General features: G+C 38.1%; 2 protein-coding genes across 6 annotated transcripts in view; one reads left to right on the plus strand and one right to left on the minus strand.

The window, feature by feature from the left end:
* Window positions 1-306: 306 nt before the first annotated feature.
* Window positions 307-7,225, minus strand: LOC127956136 (sorting and assembly machinery component 50 homolog B). 2 transcript variants are annotated; one of them, XM_052553868.1, is made up of 15 exons: window positions 7,060-7,225; window positions 6,762-6,872; window positions 6,322-6,423; window positions 5,964-6,051; window positions 5,483-5,589; window positions 4,521-4,651; window positions 4,317-4,404; window positions 3,604-3,732; window positions 3,448-3,519; window positions 3,215-3,301; window positions 2,987-3,057; window positions 2,203-2,270; window positions 1,947-2,093; window positions 1,323-1,464; window positions 307-1,010 (listed from the first exon to the last, which is right to left on the minus strand). In XM_052553868.1, the coding sequence occupies exons 1-15, from the start codon at window positions 7,078-7,080 to the stop codon at window positions 965-967; spliced, it is 1,410 nt and encodes a 469-aa protein (XP_052409828.1). In that variant the 5' UTR covers window positions 7,081-7,225; the 3' UTR covers window positions 307-964. The 2 variants fall into 2 exon arrangements, with proteins under 2 accessions (XP_052409828.1, XP_052409829.1); XM_052553869.1 differs by having other exon boundaries at window positions 7,150-7,196.
* Window positions 7,226-8,283: 1,058 nt separating this feature from the next.
* The window catches only part of LOC127956646 (signal peptide, CUB and EGF-like domain-containing protein 1), a 64,151-nt gene continuing 51,556 nt past the window's right edge, over window positions 8,284-20,878 (plus strand). For 2 of the 4 annotated variants that reach the window (XM_052554726.1, XM_052554727.1), the window contains exons 1-3: window positions 8,287-8,474; window positions 10,089-10,211; window positions 15,808-15,933. In XM_052554726.1, coding sequence (XP_052410686.1) covers window positions 8,387-8,474; window positions 10,089-10,211; window positions 15,808-15,933 — 337 coding nt within the window. In that variant the 5' untranslated portion in view covers window positions 8,287-8,386. Of the gene's footprint in view, window positions 8,475-10,088; window positions 10,212-15,807; window positions 15,934-20,878 lie in introns of all 4 variants that reach the window. The other 2 variants (XM_052554728.1, XM_052554729.1) reach the window with 2 other exon arrangements.

Raw genomic sequence — 20,878 nt, forward strand, 5'->3', positions numbered from 1 at the left:
GGAGGGATCCTGCAAATAGTTTGAACACATTTCTGTTTACTTTTCCATGACAAATATCAAGCTGTTCATGATCTGCATGTTACCTTTGACAGACAGAAAACAGCTCGTTTTGCCACTCAAGAGTCTAAAACTATTTTTCTTTTAAACAAGATGAAAATATAGTTCAATATGAGCTACTGACATTTTTGTTTTTCATTATCATATATTTTATCCTTCATTCTGTATGGTCCTGTAATCCTGTACACCGTTGCCATGTAAAATGTAAAAAAAAACAAAATTTATGATCACAAAATAAGAACAAATACATCAGGGAACCAAATAGTTTATTTTGGTGCACAATAAATTTTAAGTTCACACAATAATAAAAAGTGTCCTAATTATAAAGCACTGCTGATGGATATCACAAAGGAGACTTATGGCTGGAAGAAACTCGACTCACTAATCATTCAGTGAGGTCCTAGTTTGGCATTAGAGGAGAAAACTGACTGAAACATTAAACAAAAAGATTTAAAAGGAAATAAGGTGCTTTGTTCAAGTCAAATAGCTACAGGATAAATGCATCATTTAATAATCCATTCTTCATTCTCATTATTCATCCAAGGGTTTCATCGCAATAGCAGGGGCTGCTTAAATTATAGCACATATTTGAGCTGACGGAAGTGTGGGTTTGAATTAAATTTCTGGTTTATCAGCTTGATCATGAATAATCTCTAATGCTCTCCTCATTGGAAAAAACTAACTATTTCAGCACCTGCAGTCTCCTTGCAGACTGGATATGGTTATATTGTCCTTGACTAAACCCTGGACTCTTATTCAAACAGTGAGAGGTATGCAGGAAAACTAAGTATTTTTTTCTCTTACAGGTACAAAAACGAAGTGCATCCTCAAGAGTGTGCATGCAGGAGGGATCCCTCACAGTTCAAAATCCAAAAATCGCTAACAGTAGGACGGCAGTTTTACAAGCTCACAGGAAACGGATGCCTGCTCCAAACTGCACACCATCACATATCCTGTCAAAGAACAAAAAAATCATTTAGGATTCAAATCCTTGGTTACATTGCTCTGCAAAGAGGTAGCTATTAAAGGTTGAGGAATTTTCAAAACTCGATTCAATTTGACAGAGAACCAATTGAAAAAGTCAATCGAAAGCAGATCAAACAGTTTTTTGTCAACGCCATCGTTAATTCAAAACATCAGATTAAAAAGGTAGAAAATGAGTGGTTTGGTTAAACAAAAGAGCTCATCATTAATTACAATTCAAAACTGCCTTCATTTGGCCAGTGATTCAGTATGAATGTGGTTGAGTGGATGTGTGTGTGTACCTGTCTCCGCTTTGAACACCCATGGGGAAGCAGTAATTGAGTTCAAGCCTAGCAATGTTTCCCAGTCGCAGAATTATTCCTGCGCCGTAAGACCATCTGATACACTCCGCTAGCTTCTGCAGATGTGCGTGTGGACCCTCTCCTACACAAACACGATGCATACAGTCAAGCTTAAACTACTGTAAATCGAAGAACAGGGTGATTTAAACAAATAGTTTTCACAATACTCAGCCAATTGTTGTCTTGAAATTGAAAGAGTCATACTAAAGTTTCACTGCAACAACGGCATCCCCATGTGGACAAAAGGCTTCGTTGCATACATACAGTCAAGAACTAGAGACTAGTGTGATGTTAGTATCAAAGACATTATTTTAGTTTTTTTATTTTCCATTTTAATTGAAGTTAAAAATTATGTTATTTTGTTTTATCTTCTATCTTAATGTATATCATTTTTCATGTATTTTTTTTTTCCTGGAAATTATTATAAAGTTAAACTAAAATTTAATACATTTTTCAAGTAATGGGATTTTAGTTTTAAATAACAACAAACTGCATTTCCTCAGTTGAAACAAATATTTTTTTTCTAGACTAACAAATGACAAGTTTTGGATAATGACTACTGACCGTAGTTGAGATTGCAAAGGTTTCCAGCATTAAGGAAGAAGTGTGTTCTGAAGAGGTCAGCCAGGCCGCGTTTGTTCGAGCGGAAGGGGAGGGGCGTATACAGGTGAAGCCCACCGGCCCAATACGCTTCCCCACCCAGATAATCACCTGATCAGGTAAGATTTCAAATTAGAAACAAACTTTAAGAAAACTATCATTAAGAGAAAAAAAAAATTACAAAGAAATAGTACATTGAAATTTTTTAGTACACCTTTACCTTCACTCTGAGGGCCTATACTGTACATGCCAAAACCTCTCACACTGGTTGGGCCGCCCAGGTAGAACCTGGCATAAAAACACATCCACAATGCAATTTGTAAAATGCTATAAACATGTTCAGGCTGATTCACGTTTTTTTGAGAAGGTGAGGATTTAAGGGATGAGAGCATCTAATTCACGTCTAAATTAGCAAAATTTGCTTACATGTCTTCAGTGAATGGCTTTTTATTTGAGCAGAGAATGATTTTGTCATTAATATCATCATTCTTTAGAACCGTGCTGATACAAGATGGCTTTTATTAAACCAAATAATCCGTTACCTAATTTCATATTCCCAGTCAAAAATGATGTGGCTTTTAAAAAACTGCTTATAAATCTCACAGTATCACAAACTCTTGGAATTAATTTTATTTTCTTTCAATTAGCACAGATTTGATGTATGTTTTTTTAACTGACTTGACTTCTGGGATCTAAATTGATGCACCTTGGTTTTATAGTAAAAAAAAATAATAATAATAATTTTCATTTAAAACAGGAACACCACAAGTGTAAGAAGATGGGCAAAGTATAAAATATGTTTAAAACATTTCTGAGAAGTTGCTGTAACTCGTGTAAGCTAAATAAGCTTTAGTCTTACTTAGAGATAACACTAACTAGCATTTTCTGGGTCAAACTGACTAGAACACAACATGAAACATAATTATAAGTGTGTGTATCTTTATAAAACTTAAAAAAACGAACAATAAAAGCATCCAATGAAAAGCAAACAAACAACTGCACACCTGTCAGCAATGGAGGTCGGCTGACTCCCAAGAGGATAGATCATCCCTCCCCATAAAGATGCAGATAACACCTATAAGAGAAAATCAATACACTTACTTAATATTAATGTCCAAATACCACAAATGTCCTTTAAAGCACCTGCTGTCTTTCAAAGGCAGTTAAAGCATGACAGACAATGCCAAAACCAGAAAAATCTCTAACATCACGCATTAATCAAGATCACTCACCGATCCCCAGATAAATTCTTTGTTAAGCTGCAGCTCAACGTCTTCTTTGAGAAAGCTGGCATCTCCACCGGTGTATCCTGCCAGCTCCTAAACCAACAGAGCGAGCACAAGATGCTAAACCTTCTCCAGACAGTTTAAATCAATGATGGATATCGAGAGGCAAAAGTGATAGTGAGTGAAGGAATACAAGACAGCTACTGATATGTTCTGGGCTGATGTTCAAGTCAACACACCTGGCTGATCCGCAGTAAGGCACCTCTTCGAGGCAAGATAGCAGAGTTTCTGCTGTCTATTATCATGGTGTGCTAGCATGAGACAAGAAATCAGTCATTAGTCCAAAACCAGGCAGCCAAAGCACTTGGTGATTAAGGCAGCGTGGAGCATCTTACAGAAAGAGCGGATTTAAGTGTGTGGCCACTCTCCTCTCTCACAGCAAAGGACGCGCTGCGGGCCAGACATCCCAGTTCACGCCACACGCCCTCCCATTTCAGAGTGTGATCCGTCATCCACAGAGGGAACTGCAAGACACATATTGCATTATATCTTTAATTACTGAAGAAACAGTAGAAATGGAGAAATTTTGCATTATCTCACTTTCTCACCAATGGATCCTCTGCAGTGAATGGGTGCCATCAGAATGAGAGTCCAAACAGCTGATGAAAACCTCACAATAATCCACACAACTCGGTTCCGATAATTCCGATAATTAAAATCCGATAAGGACAACAGGGAAATTACTTTTTCATTGATGCAATAATGCTTCGAAAGCAGTATTATGGATTAAGCACTTGTAATCTGGCCTGAAGCGAAGGTTTAAAGTTAAACGTTTTGTTTCTTACAAACCGCTTTTCACTTCACAAGCTGTTAACTGATGGACTGGTGTCGTGTGGAATACTTATGGATTATTGTGATGTTTTTATCAGCTGTTTGGACTCTCATTCTGACGGCACCCATTCACTGCAGAGGATCCACTGGTGAGCAAGTGATGTAATGCTAAATTAATCCAAATCTGTTGTGACGAATAAACTAAATCATCTACATCTTTGACGGCCTGAGGGTGAGTAAAATTTCAGCAACTTTTTACTTTTTGTTCATTTCTTACATTGAGCTCTGTAGAAACTCCCCTGTCCGTCTCTTTAAGAGAGCTCCACGGGAACTGCCCGGTGACTTTGTAGAGGTTTAGAGTGAAGCTACACAAAGCAAAGACGTCAAGCTGTTAAATATCTATTCAACATCACTCTTATTTTTACAGTTCAAAAGTGAACACACTTCACCATCAGTATAATTCTGTTTATAGAAATCATACTTGCGTTCATAAAAGCCCGTCTGTGGTTTAAACAAGGACAGGCCATATGATGTCTCCTTAGTTCCATAGGAGAACTGAAAGGTGAGCTTCTCTCCACGTCCTAACATATTTGGAAGTTTAATGCCCAAAACCTTCAGAGGAACGAACACACAAATGCAGTTACACAAATTGACACATTATGTAGAAACTACACACATAAACTGAGAGTGGATGATAATAAAACAATACTCCATACTGACTGAAAATGTTATTAGAAATATTATTAATATCGGTATTATTATTCATAATAAATATTCTATTTATTAAATTTTTTTAATAGTCTGAATGGAGATCTCATTTGAGAGTAACTGTGTCTTCACCAGAGCGTTTTTAGTATTATTTATATATAATACATATTTTTAATGAGCTCTTATTCTTATATGTGACCATGGACCACAAAACCAGTCATAAGTAGCACGGGTATATTTGTAGAAATAGCAAAAATTTTCTTTTATGCCAAAAATCATTAGGATATTGAGTAAAGATCATGTTCCATGAAGATATTTTGTGAATTTCCTACCGTAAATATACAAAAACTTAATGTTTGAGTAGTATGCATTGCTTAGAACTTCATTTGGATAACTTTAAAGGTGATTTTCTCAATATTTTGATTTTTTTTGCACCCTCAGATTCCAGATTTTAAAATAGTTGCATCTCAGCCATATTTTGTCCCATCATAACAAACCATACATCAATGGGAAGCATACTTATTCAGACTTCAGATGATGTATAAAGCTCAATTTCTAAAAATCAACCCTTATGACTGGTTTTGTGCTCCAGGGTCACATATTTCCAGCTTTCATTTTTATTTCAGTTTTAGTAATTTTAGCACTGCAACTTAAAGTTATTTTAGTTAGTTGGCAAGGCAACATAGCAAGGGTGGGATGCAAAGCAATAAATGCGTGAATTATGGTTCTTCTTACCATACTCCCTTCATTGTTTCCAACCATGGTATTATAACTGCCAGTAAGTCGCTTAAGCTCAGTCACCTCAAATGTAACATCGAGTCCATTTGGCAGCGCATCTGCTCCTAAAGAGGACATCAAAGAGACATTGTACAAAGAACACAATAGCTGAATTTTAAGGCATAGTGGACTCCTCTATGAAGTTAACAGGAAAATCCTGCAAATATATTTATTATGAAGCCGGGTTCAATTTCTTAACTTGTCTCTCCTATATACAGTATTTGCTACATATCTAATACTGACAATAAAAAGGCTGACCTTTAGACCTATTGCTCTTCTTTATGAGTATGTAAATGAACTGATGTAGGTTAGCATGTTGAAAGTCAGTGCTAGACAGCCTGTCTGAGGGGAATGCAACAACTCAGTCCAGAAAAACTGGACACTTTCCACTGAACGGTATATAACTGAATCAAGCATGAAGATGTTTTGGATGTAATACCTTCTGAAATGTCAATCACCACCTCCACATCTCTGAATATGCCTAGACGGAGCAACCTCTGTCTGGCCTCGTGGGATTTTCTCATCACCTGTGGAAACACTGAGCTTGTTACCTCATTTCATAATTAGTGATCGAGCAATATGTTTTTTTTTTTAAATGGCTGGTATCTATATATATAATGCTGATATGTTTCATACAATTAAATGACATACGTAAGATGTGCTTATTGAGTGTTTTACATTTACATTTAGCAGATACTTTTATTTGAAGGGAAGTTATATCCAATGGATGATTTGGGTCTATCACCGCTCATATTAACTTAACCAGACAAACACTTGGACCTTGACAGCTCACTTACTTCAACCAGGTTCCTGGCAGTGAAGACATCAGAGATTTCATAGCCCAAGTAATCCTCTTTAGTTCTGCCCAGCCCTTCAATGTTGACATTCTGGACAACAACCTAAATGAGAACAATCATGTGAGACTGCAGATTTTGGACATGGTACCACAGTAATACCATGTTTTTGGACATGTACCATAGTATTATTGGAAATACTTGATGCAAATACAGTACTACTGTATACTGGAAAATACTATGGTATTATTACCATCAGATACTATCACTGTTTTATTGTTGATATAAAAATTGTTATATTCATGTTCACCAAATTCATGCACTATGAATTCTAACATGGCATGATGACTGCAGTACATAACCAAAAAGCATGACAGCTAAAAGTATAGTATAAAAGTATAAAGATTTTAAAAATAACTCAGTACGAGTTTAACACAACTTACATCTTTATTTTCTAAAACCTCTTGTTTAGTTTCTTGCACCGCCTCCATCACTTCCAAATCATCTGGGTTCACGCCCAAGTCTCGCCCATGCATGGGGTAAGAATCCATACTCTACAATACAAACATGACCAGTTTGGGATTTTGCACATATACAGTCAAATCCAGTGGCACTTGCACAAAAACGCATTGGACCGCTTTCTGTAACAATACAACACGGAAAGCAAGCAATAAACCTGAACACAAGAGGTCACAGACAAAACAAGCATATTTCACCCCGAGTCTTTGGTAAACGTTTTACCCGTGCGTGCACAGTCCCCATTTCTAGTGCAATAATATCCTAAACGTATTGAATCCGCTCAGCTGACCGTGGGAATGTAAACTATCGCACTATAATAAAGCAGTGAACCCAGCCCCCTTCAAGGAGGACGCCATGACACGCAACTGCTAGGCGAACCTGGACGGCGATTGGCTAGAATTATGTGACGTCCCACACAGTAGGCGTGTTCTTGTTCTGTGCGCCGTTTGCGTGCCTTTGCGTTGCGCGCTTTCAAAAGTGGAACACTGGAAATAGGAGTGCGTTTTTTTTGACCATAGACATATTTTATGGTGCATATATCAGATAGCCACAACTAGGAGGACCAACGTTACGAAAGTTTGTTTTGTAAACTTACTATCAAAGAAAGCTGTTTTGCTGATACCTTTTTAGTGTCCTACCTATGAATATGCTAAGCATTCGGTACTGTTGTATTTTACATGGCTTTTATGGTCATGGAAAAATGTAATATTTCACGGATTTAAATTTGTGATTTACAGGCCGGGAAAAATAATGTAATTAGTGTAATCTTATCATTAAAAAAACAAAAATCTAATCAGTTGTATATTCTCTCAAAGTCACAGAAATTAGAAAATATTTGTTTTAGTTTTTCTATTAAATCTAGAAACTGTTCATTTTAAATGCAAAATGCAGTCTCTATACAATTATATTTTAAAACCATCACCATTATTAATAATACATTATCAGGCACAGTACTCTTTGTAATGATGTCATTCCATTTCTCCGGGAGAGGGCAGTATATCTTCTTTAGTGTTTGGTATATTTATTGATTAACATGACTTTTAACAAGTCGCTACTTTTACAGAAGGAAGTTGGGAATTTTTTTTTATTGTTTTTTCTCACTCAGTTTTACAGCAAGCTGTCAGTCACAATTGCGCATTTTATTAACTGTGAATTATTACAAAATCTACATTTTATATAATGACATCATGTGTGTATAAAGTTATCTATTTCCTTAATATAGACTACTTATTTATGTAACGTATTTTATTGCTTAATATGTATCGATACTCTATCTATCTATCTATCTATCTATCTATCTATCTATCTATCTATCTATCTATCTATCTATCTATCTATCTATCTATCTATCTATCTATGCACTCTCTCTCTCTCTCTCTCTCTCTGCCCCCTTCCTTCCACCTCCCATCTCCTCCTCAAATGTGCGCAAACCAATCAGCAGGCGTCTCGAGGCTCGGGCTCTCGTGCTCTTTCTGCCAGCAGCAGCAGAAACGCTTCTTATCAAAGAAACGCACAACTGGAGAAGTCCATTCACTCAGAGCCTCTAACCATGGGTCCTGCCTGCTTCTCTTGGGACGTCTGTTTGTTTTTCCTCCTCATAAATACTTTGGATGTCATGGGAAATGTTGGAGTCGCAGGTAAGTGTCCTCCCCCCCATACCTTTCACATTATTTATTTGGTGAAACTCCTAATACATGATATAGGATGTAAGTCAGTGGTTGCATGACTTTGCAAATGATTTCCATGTAATTGCATTACATTCTTTAATCTATTATTGAACCTGAAATGGCATTCATCTAGAACAATAATTTAGTCAAACTTTGTATGACTACATACTTTTGTCCTTTCATTAAATACATAAAGTAGACTATATGCGTATGTGAACGCGCCCGTCTTGTTTTACGCGTGTTATTCCTTAAGAAGAGCTTTTGCCGGGGTCTCTTCGGACTCCCTTGGGGTCTAGGAGCATGAGCCGCCCTGATGGGGTTGGTTCGGGGGCTTATCGACCCCTCACTCCTCCACTATCATCAATACGCATTGTGTCTCTCCACAATGAATGCCTTGAAAAGTCAATAAAAAGACAAACGATAAAAACAGATCGTCGGTTCTTTTTAACCACGACACTACTACTTGATTTAATGGTGTTTTATATTTTCATTTGTGTATTTTAAGTCGAACGCATGCGTTTTGAAATAAACAAGGGGATGAATTGCCTAACTCATCTCCAAATGAGTTTGACGATTGCGCATAGACGACTTTTAGCTTTTTATGTTTTGCAGCTTTTCAAATAGACATTATTTTATGACATTAAGTGCTGAAATGCACAAAAAGTACTCTGATTTTCTCTCTCCGTGGTTTGGACGTTGGATAAAAAGAGCGCAACATTGCGCAAAAGGTGCTCCGTTTGCGTACAGTTTAAAGAAACACTTAATTTAGTTCATACAAATGATAAAAAGCCAGAGGAGAGGTTGAAGGACCAGTGGTGTTGTACTGGTAAGGCTACACATCAAAACCCAACCAAACCACCTCATTTACCTCTTCAAAAAGACACTTTATCTTAAATGAGCTTTCCAGGAGTCTGCTTATTCATACATTCATTTCTTTATTCACTTATGTATTTAGAGCTTGAATAAGCATAATTTCTGCTTTTTAGGTGAATCAGTATATCACTTTATTGGACACTCTGTTGGTTTTTCTTGGCTGAAAAGCTAAACGTCTTCTTTCTGGACTGCTTTTGTCCCGTCTGAGTAGATTTGGTTATTTTTGCTCTGTTCTGTTTTCTTCAACTTCACCCGTCTAAACCAGCAATAAGATCCTTATAAGAAAAAGCCAACTGCTTTCAGATCAGTGACAAAGAGTACCACACCCCAAACTCCCTGTCAGAGATACGTAAAAACATAGATTTAGCATAAAAGACAATGTATACTGAATTCAGTTTGACTATAGTTTCTCTTTAGGTACATTGATGTGCTACACTTGGATGGATTTAGGTGTTTCTGGAACTCATTCTTGCTCTTCTGTTTGAATGTGTTTGGTTTGTAAAAAAATAGAGATGAACAAAGAGATATAAAAGCTTTTATTGAATTTAAATAGAAAGGTTGTCATGTTTTTAGAAACTGACATCAGCTGACTGGAAATCTTCAGCTATCTATTAGACCAAAAAAGTGGCACTTTCTGTCTAATGTGACACTATTCAATTGCACAATACGATTGCATTTAGCTAAATCTTTGCCCATGTGATTACTCCACAGATGCCGATGAGTGCTCCGAATCCACAGACGACTGTCACATCGATGCTCTCTGCCAAAACACTCCAAAGTCCTTCAAGTGCATCTGCAAGACTGGTTACAAGGGAGATGGCAAGCACTGCGAAGGTGAGGAAGACAGATCTCTCGCCCTCTGTTTTGCTCATTCCATCCCCTGTCCGCCTGTCTGTCACACACACTCTCAGTCAGGTCATCCAGCTGTTCTCTAGCTCCTGCTGTGGGTCTTAATTAGTGAGGAGGAAGTGCAATGTGAGGGTGAGAGGTGCTGGGAGGGTAAAACCTGCTCCAGTCTTTACACTTCCCTCTCCCATTCTGCTTGAGAGCACAGCACAGCTGGAGCCAACATACACACGGTCAGAGCGGATCACAGTCACACACTCACTGAAACACTCGCAGATAAATGAACATCATGTAATTTCTTTACACACGCACATAGATCTATTAAGCAGGTATAGTGGACATGCATACTCTGTTAAATGTCGGGGGAAAGTGCTGAAAAGGTCTGTACCTGTGCTCATATTTGCCAAGATGCCAATCTCAGAGACCTCTCTCCCCGTTTCACTCACATGTGTGGAGCTTGTGTTTCAGAAAAAGCATGAAGTGTGCTCTCGACCTATTATGACACCCGACACCCATTCGTAACTGCATTAATGAATTAGGTGGATGTGAAATGGCATTGCACCAGACTGCTCCACGGTTAGCGCTTAATACTCCTGTCTGAGGCCAGACAGCGTGGGCTAGAACAGCATCTTTTTATTTCTCTAAGGATACATTGGGGATGTTCTGGACTTTACAGAAGCCTTTTCCTCCCACCTTTAAACCGCAGTGTACAGTTGCAGGGCAATGAGGCTGTCAGTTACGCTGAATCCAACCGGGCCGCTTCGCTCTTAGCATGTTAACTATGCGTGCATGTGTGCGTCTCCTCTCAGTTTTGGCTCTTATGCTGTCTGAGCGGACATTCCGTCCACAGTGTAATGTGGTGTATTGTGGGAAGTGGGGGGGCTGTTTTGTCTGAAGCAAAAAGCCCATTAACACACCCCATACCCACCCTTTAATTAAAGCCCTGCATGTTTGGCTTTGAAGAAAATTAAGAAAACACTTTCTAACACTCTAATGCAGTCATGTTGTCTGTCTACACATCAGTGCGTTTGTAGCTAGTAAAGTCTGTTGAGCATGAGGAGATTCATAACCAATAAATGTAACTTTAAACTGTTACAGATACAGAGAAAAAAATCTGTAATTAAATCACAGTTACTTATGAAAATATTAATGATTGCATCTGAATATTTTCTGTAAAAAGCTTTATATATGTTTCATATGAATAATTGTTTTATGTGCATGATGCATTCTGCCATTTAAAGGCCTTTAAGTAAAAAATGCTATTCTGATGCTTTTGCCTGGTTCTCGATATCTCAGCCTGTGCTCATATTTACCAAGATGCAACCCAGAGTAAAATTGTATTGCTCGGAGGTTCCTCTTTTAAAGGTGATCTCAGATACATTTAATTTATGTATGGCCATTGTCTCAGATCTTTCTCCTGAAACACCGTAATTGCAGACAATTCATTAGAGAAAAGAAAAATCTCCTTAAAGGAACCGTTCACCTAATGTTTGCTGAAAATCTCATCTCATCTAATATTTAGATGAGTTTGTTTCTTTTGAAAACAAACGGTTTAAATATGGATTTGTTTCTTACAAACATGCAGGTTATCGCTTCATGATCTTTAAATTGATGAATTGAACTCATGTGGATTATTTGTGTATTATTATGATGTTTTTATCAGCTGTTTGGACTCTCATTCTGACGGCACCCATTCACTTCAGACGATCCATTGATGAGCAAGTGATTTAATATTAAATTTCTCCAAATCTGTTCCGATGGACAAACAAATTAAGACTGTGTAAGTTTTCAGTAAATTTTAATTTTCGGATTTGTACTATAAGATCAATCTTTAACTTTGTTTTTGGTCATTCCAAATAAATAGTGCTTTCCCTTAAGAAAGGAAAATATATTTACCAATATATTTCTTAAAATATATTGTGATATACTGTATTATATTATTTTCCCTTTTTATTTTCTAAAATATTATATATTTGAATACATTTAATAATATATTGATGATACATATATTATATAATATATTGCAAAATATACAAATGATTGCCGCTTTCAATATATTGCAATATATTGGAAAAAATAAATATGAAATCCCATATATAAGAATATATATTACATGATATTTTCCAATATACTGCAATATATTTTTGTTTCATAAGGGTTAGATGGTGAGAAGTACATGGACAACAAAAACAGGTTTTTGAGCTGTGTCGAGGTGCATCTGCTTGTAATTGTGAATTTGTAACTGCAGCTTCTCTGTATTATCGTGAATGATGCTGTGGCTGACACTGCTGAAAGATTTGGATTCGGATTGTGCCAGAAACAAAGCCGATGAAACAGAAAAATGTGTGAGCCGATGAAACGGGAAGAGAGGAATGTGTATTTGCTTGTTTCTGTCAGTGTAAGGTTAAGTGATGTGTGAGCTGTGATTTGTAAACCTGCTTTACATTATGTAGCTGATGTTTTTTGAGGGCTGGTGGACATCATTTATACGCATGCTTTAAAATGCTTCTGATGGTGTTTCCTACAGCAGATGCTATAATGCAATTAAAATGCTCTTACAGCAGAAGTGTGTCTATTTTTCGGTGTTAAAATACTTTTTCCTGTCCAGCTTAATATGCAGAGACTATAAGCAGCCATTTGTAGGTTGATTCCCCTGAAAAATGTAAACGCTGTGGCTCTGTGGCACTATCAAAACATTGCTATGTTTGTTTGAGCATCCCGACCAGCATGACGCAGCAGCACTGGCTCAACCAATGGCTTGAGTTGGGGGTGTGGCTATCAGAAATTAAAAGCATTACACGCTTTCAATACTTTAAAGTCAAAGTGGAGAATTATATAACATGCAGTGACATAGTTGTGACACAAAGCTTCATTCCACCCCCTTTTGGGCTTTATTGATTATGCAAATTGATTAATTAATGAGATTCATCAGGGGGCGGAGCTCACAAGGGAATCCACACAGATCACAAATCCCCCATGATGCAAGGGTTTATTTGCAGGGGTGGAGAGATTAAACAAAGCCTTAACATGACTCAGCATTAGGTCAGTGAGTTTACCTGGGAGAGAACTGTCTTGTCTGCCTCGTTTTTTCTCTCTCTCTCTCTTTCCCTCCATTCCTTTTTTATCTCTGTGTCTGAAAGAGGTCAGGTAATTGTCGCCTCTGAAGAAGTGCCCTAGTCTCTGAGTCTGTGTGTGTGTCTGTGTGTAGTTGTGCTTCTAAGTGTGTGTTCATATGTTTCAATGAGAAAATGTTAGAAAAGGGGATGGGGGGTGGTGAGGAGGAGACAGATAAATGTAATGAGAGATGGAGGTGTCGACCCATTACTAGGCCATTGTCTGCCTGGTGTCTGTGGGCTCGTCACAGAGCTGCCGATGCTGTGATTGGCTGTTTGAGTGTGCCCACCCTTCATCCCTGACCCTCCCCTCACAGGACACATCAGTCTCTTTGCTGCTTTATGTGCCACCACACACACTAAAAAGCTTTAAATGTAGTTGACATGAAACTTCAAGCTGTGTCATGTGGAGTGACATGATATAATTCATCTAAAACTTTTTTTGATCAGCATTTTATTATACTCTACTATCTGGTCAGTAACATATTTTAAAGAAATTTATACTTTTATTCAGCAAGGATTAAACTAACAGTTAAGACATTTATAATGTTACTAAAAGAATTGTTCTAAAATTATATATAGTTCTTTTGAACTTTATATTCATAAAATAATCCTGGGAAAACGGTATTGTAGTTTCCACAAAAATATTAAGCAGCACAACTGTTTTCAACATTTATAATAATAATAAGACAGCACTTTAATAAATGAATTATGAAACAATGGAACATGGCTTCAAAAATCTAAGAGGCCGCATGCTTCGGTTTAGTGACGTTTTACACTTCATTACTGCTTTCTGCTCATTTACCTGCACTAAACACCAGTAGTGGAAACTCACATTATCCAGGCGTCATCATTTGTCTCTGTCCTAGTCAATCAAAAAGTTTTTTTTTTTTGCTGAGCCCTCAGTTTTGGTGCTCTCTGCATGGCACGTCTTTCAGCAGTTAGGATTTGGACGTGTTGTGTTGGGCCGAGGGGTGTTGAGGTTTAGCCTCCCGCGGGCTCCTCCCCTGCTGAGGTGTTAGCGGAGGTGCTTAATTTGCTCGATGGGATGTTGAGCATAAACACTTCTCCTTCGATTAGAGATCTGTGCATGTTGACAGCGGAAACCTCAGCAAGCATCAACCCGAACTGTCGGCTCACTGCCGGGTCAAATCAACAACAGCTCCGAGACAGGAAGTATGTCAGCTTGAAGCTAACTAGCCGTCCACCTCTTTAACAAGCCCGTCCCCCTCACACCTTCACTGACACACTACATACACCCTGTTAGCCTTGCAAACGGCTGCAACACATACCTAAAAACATTATCACCTCAAATCAAACTCCTTTTCTTACTGTTCTTGGATGGTTTGCCTTTATAATGCTACTGACGGATACATTGAGTCTCAATCACTAATAATTGTGTGGATTATTTCATGAAAATGTTTATATTAGACCCACTTTATTGTTTTAAAGTGGCCTTTCATATGGTGAGATCTAAACTTTAACCTTTGAATCTGTCATTCTTCCATATTATTTACCTTCAGGGGTCTCCCTCCGTCCATCTGTCTCTCTTTTCTCTAATTTGACCTCTTCCTGCAGATGCATTGGTTTTCATGTTCACTAGATAAAACGGTAGTGAAACATGAACTTTTTGTTTGCTCCAGAGTGTTTATGGATGTTTTCATGATGAGTTGGCTCCATGCTTGTCTACTGTGATGGCCCTTTTCTTCACAGTAAGCCAAAACCGACACTCTTTGATAGAAAAGAGAAACAAACAGTGAATAAAATGCTAGTGAAGTATTTATGCCTCTATAATTTTGGTGTATATCTGCATGTGTGTGTGATTTGTGTTTGTGGCATGAGTATGTGCGCTAGAAAGTGTTCACTCAATATTTTACTGTCTGGATAGATTTTTGGTTTTGAGAAGATGTAGAGAAAGAAAACCGAGACATTCTTAAACGCAGTTCTCACTGTCCTCATAGCCGCAGTTGCACAATGTGGCTTGTGTGTTTTTTTTGTGGGAAATAACGTGGATATTTTTAGTTTGTGCTGTATGTCTCCAAGAGCACAAGCCAGGTTTATTAAATCAAACACTCCAAGGTAGCGCAAAACACAAAGCAGATACCAACGATCATCGTCTGGCAGAGAACAGTCACTTGCTGTCTATCTGATTTCAATGCATTCAAGTGTGTGTGAGTGAAAGAGAGAAATATTGTGTTTATTTAAGTGTCCCTACTTACGTCTGTCTCCTGTACAAACTCATAGCAGCAATGAAAGCTTGTTTCATAAGCCTGCTCTTCTTAAACCTCCTTATTTAACCTCTACTTAGTATCATTAACAGATTTTTTTTTGCCATTTGAACAACTCTTAACCTATGTATTAATCTTCAGTGTGTAACTCATCTGCACCGTTTGTACAAAAAACGATTGATGGATTTCATATTTGTCTGATCTCTCTGAACTGAGTTTGTGTGTGTACGTTGTCTTTTTCAGATATGGACGAGTGTGAAAATGACTACAATGGTGGATGTGTTCACGACTGCATCAATATACCCGGGAACTACAGGTGCACATGCTACGACGGATTCATGCTGGCAGATGATGGGCACAACTGTCTCGGTAAGATGCTAGAAAGAAATATACGCACTCAGTTGCCTCTCCTGACAGATTTACAGATGAGGTAGTCCCTCGTCATCTCTTTCCCTTGCTAATGACCTCTGTAACGACCCCCCTTTGTAAACGTAAACAAATCTGCCTCAGCGATCTCCGCGGAGCGCCTCGGAAAAGGCCAGCCGAGCTGCGTCTCGCTCCAGTATTCCATCCCCATTGTGACAGGAGCGCGCCAACAGGAACCTTGTGATTATTTTCATCTCTTAAAAATGTCACCCAAATGTCACCAGTGGCGCAATCGCGTCCAATTCCCAGAAATCGGCAGTCAGGTCCGATGTTTATGTTAGCGTTTAAAAATGGAAGTAGGGGAAGAAAAGGCTGAGAGAAAATTAATAACTTGCCATCTCATATTTATTGGAATAGTTCAAAGATGAAATTCCATGACCCGGAGAGTTAGGGCCGGGTCTCATGGTTTTGCTGGATTGCAGTGGGGATTCAGGAATTTGTTAAAAAGTGTGTTTTTTATAGCGAGTCTGTCTTTGTTACCCCTCTAAGTGATTGCAGATGTGTCTTTGGTTGAAAGTGACCTATCAACCTGAAGTGTGGTGGCTTTATGGTGTCATGGTGACTATGTATTACAGTCCAAACATCAATGTCACAAGAGATAAAGAGAGAGATGACAGCACTGATGTGCCTCTGAGCAGCTGGATGAAGAACTTGAGCCGCTCTCCTATCTCATCTCCTCTCTGCTCTCATAATCCAAAACAAATTTGTGCACCGAATCCGAGTTTCAGGATGCTGAAGTCATTTTTCATTAGCCGCTGTAATGATAGTGGATACCAGAGCAGGACATCAGGGCTCAGACCTTCAGAGACCTTTAGCACCTCCTCCGTCTTCAGCAGCATTCTTTTATATGGTTTCCCTAATTTGTGTCTTTTTCAAAACAAATGAGGCGGTACAGTGGTGTCATCAGATAATAGTAAAACCATGGTAATTACTTAGATATCACAAAGTACTTAAAGGTGAAGTGTGTCATTTCCAATCCGATCTTGTGAGAATTTGTAAACACTGCAAGTTGGAAATTCCAAAATAATTTGTATGATCTGACTGGTACAAAAACTTATGATTTAAAACGTCACCATGGAGGGCCACCCCCAGTTGGCGATTTTGTATGTGTTGGTGCAATTTGACAGTATGATTTGTAAGTAAACCATGACCCCACTCCTATAGCTGGCAATTTCATATAGATTTGTATGATCCAACTAGTCTAAAAATGGATGATTTGAGGATAAAACCAACCCTACCCATAGTTGGAGTTAATATGAATTTGCACAATCTGACTGGTAAGAAAACGTCCCCCAAATCCCAACCCTAATTGATGATTTCATATTATTTTATCTGGGCTGATTGGCACAAAAACATACAATGTGCAGGTAAAACATCCCCATAAAGGTCCACCCGTAATTGGCAATATCATATGAATCTGTATGATCTGACTGGTATGAAGCATACAGACAAATTCTGAAAAAGAAAATCACAACCAATTTACTGAAATACTTACAAATTGTCATGAGACCGTTGGTCATTTCTGTACCAATAGAAGCACCAAACAACTGAGAAAGTAATGATTTTTTCACTACCTCAGTTGTCCTCCATTGATGGACCAAACAAACAGTCCTGCCTCTAAATCATGCAATTGAATAAGACAACGTTGCGAACATTTGCTTATAATTTTATCACAGTAGCACTAATAAAGTCTGTCTTTGCTAAGCAGTCTAATGCATCGTTGTTATTCTGATCAAAACCACTTGTTGAACTAAATGCTTTCATACTGTTGAACTATTGGCCTAAAACAAGCAATTAGGCGCTCTTAAGTTATTCCTTTGAATATTATGATACAACCATGAAATCCATGCCTATGGAACCAAGGTATTAGTACAATTTCTTAAAACTCTTATAATACTGATCTATCTCTATACTTCTTTCTTTCAAAATCAGCCCTTCATTTTTCACTTTCTCAAACTTTTCTTTTTTATCCTCCTCCTTAAAATCTCTCTTTCTCTCTTTCTCCCGTCATGTCTTTGCGCTCTCCCTCGCTCTGTATTTTCTTGGTTATCTTGGCTGTGGGTCTCTTTGGAGTAACTCCAGGCTGTTTCCCTAGAGGCGATAGACTTGCCTTCTATTTGACATCTTTATTGTGGAATGTCTCAAATACAAGTCTAAATGATGGCTCTGGGAACTAAGACAAGGCCGTAGAGGGCCATCAGCAGCACTGAGGGGGCTCTCCTGTTCGAAACCCCCTTCTTCTATCGCTCTTGTTATATCTTTCCCTCCGCTTCCAGTTTTCTGTGTCTGACTCGCCACATTTCTCTTCATTTCTTTCCGTCTTGACTTCTCTCCTGGATTTTTTGTCTCAGCCCTCTCCTCCTCTATCTAGAAATAGATTGACACAGAAAAAGTCAACCATTTTAGAGGTTTTTCTCTCCTCGTCCTCTTCTTTGCTTTGCATGCAGTCTTTTTTTAGTTAGTTTTCCTAATCTTCAGTCGAGAGTTTCTATATAGCATTTTTGGCATAAAGTTTATTACCACATAAAATGATTCCAGTAAGTCTCTGTTTTTATACAAGGGCTAAAATTGTCTTTCGGTAGATGAAACACTTAGTCGGTCAAAGAGTTGTCGTCATATGGTGCTTCGTCATGTTTCCTGTTACTCTCTCCTGTCTGCTTAATGCTGATGCTTCTCATTCACACATCATCTGTGTGTGTGCGTGTGTGTGTGTGTGTGTGTTTGTTTGCTCTTTCGAAATCTTATTCATTCTCATTGGCGCTTTAACGTCATATGACATGTTCTAATAGCACCCTCATTGGCATCTGTGCACATTATGGAAAGTTAGATGGAAGTGAAACTATTGAACTATTGACTTTCTTGAAAGGTTAAATGAATCATGTTTATGATGACCTTTTCCTGTAATCTATTTTTTTTTGTGTGTTTTTGACATTCTATTACATTTTCTCCTTGTAACCTTTTCTGAGATAATGAATGACGTCTTTTAACTAGATTTTTTACATTTCCTGATGGAAATGTGATTAGTTCATACAAAGCTCTCCATCACATGTGTGTTGTGGGTGATTTGTGTTTGTTTATGTTTTCAGGTACCAGTAAAAGTAGTATTCAATTCAGTTTTAAATCCATTCCACAGATATCCAATCCGCCCAAGCAAGAGTAAAGCACATGAGCAATAGCAATAGTGATGCTTGCCTTAGTGTGGCTTGTGCCACTGATTATGTTCGGCATAAACACACACACGCACACACTCACAGAGTGTGTTCAAACAAACCTACTGAGCGCTAACCAAACCGCGAGCTCTTTGAAACGGTACGGAAATCAGTTCTGTGGCTTGTTTGCCTGGCTGATCTTGTGTAGGAAGTCATTTTAGATCTCCACATGTTAACAAGTTAAAGCTTTAATTGATTTAAGATTGGCTAATAGGGAGCTGATTAAAGAGCAATTTACTGCAGTTCCTCTGTCTTTTTCATTTCCATTCTTATTTGTTTTTCTCTCCATGTAGGGCAGCTGGACTCAATGTGTAGATCATTTGGCTCTTTTTTTTTTTTTTATGAATGTCTGCACTGCTGCTGCTGTTTATTTATCTTTTGGCTGCTTTTCCCTTCTCGCTCCAACATCAGAATTGGAGGAGAAAACTCATGTAGTTACAATTACAACAGGGTTGATGTTGTAACAGAGGTCACTTTAAACAAGAGAAATCTCAGTCCCGTTCAGTTGTACCACTTCTGGACACTTCTGTTGAATTATTTCTCTTCGCTTCTGTTTTTTTTCTTCTGTTCTTTGTGTCTTCATTTGAATTCTCTTCTAGTCACTTTTTTTTTTTTTTTTTTTTCATTTCACATTCATTTGTTTGTGCTTTTTTTCTCCACATTTCCTTGCTTCACTTCTGTTCTCTTCTAATGTCAGATCTGTTTTGTTCTGTTTGCTTCATTTCACTTATGTTTACATTGCTTCTTTTATCTTAAAGGGGGGGTGAAATGCTATTTCATGCATATTGAGTTTTTTACACTTTTTAAGAGTTGGATACCCATGCTAAACATGGACAAAGTTTCAAAAATTAAGTTGTACGTTGGAACAAAAATACTCCTTCCGGTTTGTCACAAGTTTCGGAAAGTTTTTTTTGAGTATGGCTCTGTGTGACGTTAGATGGAGCGGAATTTCCTTATATGGGTCCTGAGGGCACTTCTGCCGGAAGAGCGCGCGATCCCGTATAGCAGAGCACTGAGAGCACAACAAACTTCACTGATCAAAGCAAGAGCGAAATGTCACTGCACAGATTACCCCCCCCCCCCCAAAAAAAACAGCATTAAGGGACCAGTGGATGAAGTTTATTTTTACAGAGCATCAACAGAGTTGTGCAAGTGTTTTTGTTTGTTCCCTGCATTTCGAAGATGCTTTTTTTACAAACAAGGCCCAGTTTGACACCGGATTTGCACATCGTTTATTTCTTAAGGATAATGCAGTCCCAACGAAAAAGGGTCACGATCGTGTGTTGGAACCACATGCGGTGAGTAAAACTGCTTCAAATATCTCTGTGTTGTTAACTTAGCTATCAGCGCGTAAGCACATCAAGTAAACAACATGCGATGTTGGCATAAAACTGCACTTTCCGAATGTACACCTTAAAAAAAAAAAAAAAAAAAAGACATAAAGTGGAAATTAGTCATTTTCCAAAACCGCTAAGCAAATATATACAGTTTTAGTACATACCACATAGAGACGTCCTGCTGTAGTCATTGCTGCTGCTGCTCTTGTTCAATTTCAGCCTCTGGATCTGATTCTGGATCATAAATAAATGGCTGAATCTGACTGTTAGCCATGGTTTGTTTTGGATGATCTTTTTTTCCTCACGGTAATGTCACAGTTTCTAGCGCTCTCAACGCAAAAG

The sequence above is a fragment of the Carassius gibelio genome, chromosome B4, assembly GCF_023724105.1.
Source record: "Carassius gibelio isolate Cgi1373 ecotype wild population from Czech Republic chromosome B4, carGib1.2-hapl.c, whole genome shotgun sequence".
Lineage (NCBI taxonomy): Eukaryota > Metazoa > Chordata > Actinopteri > Cypriniformes > Cyprinidae > Carassius > Carassius gibelio.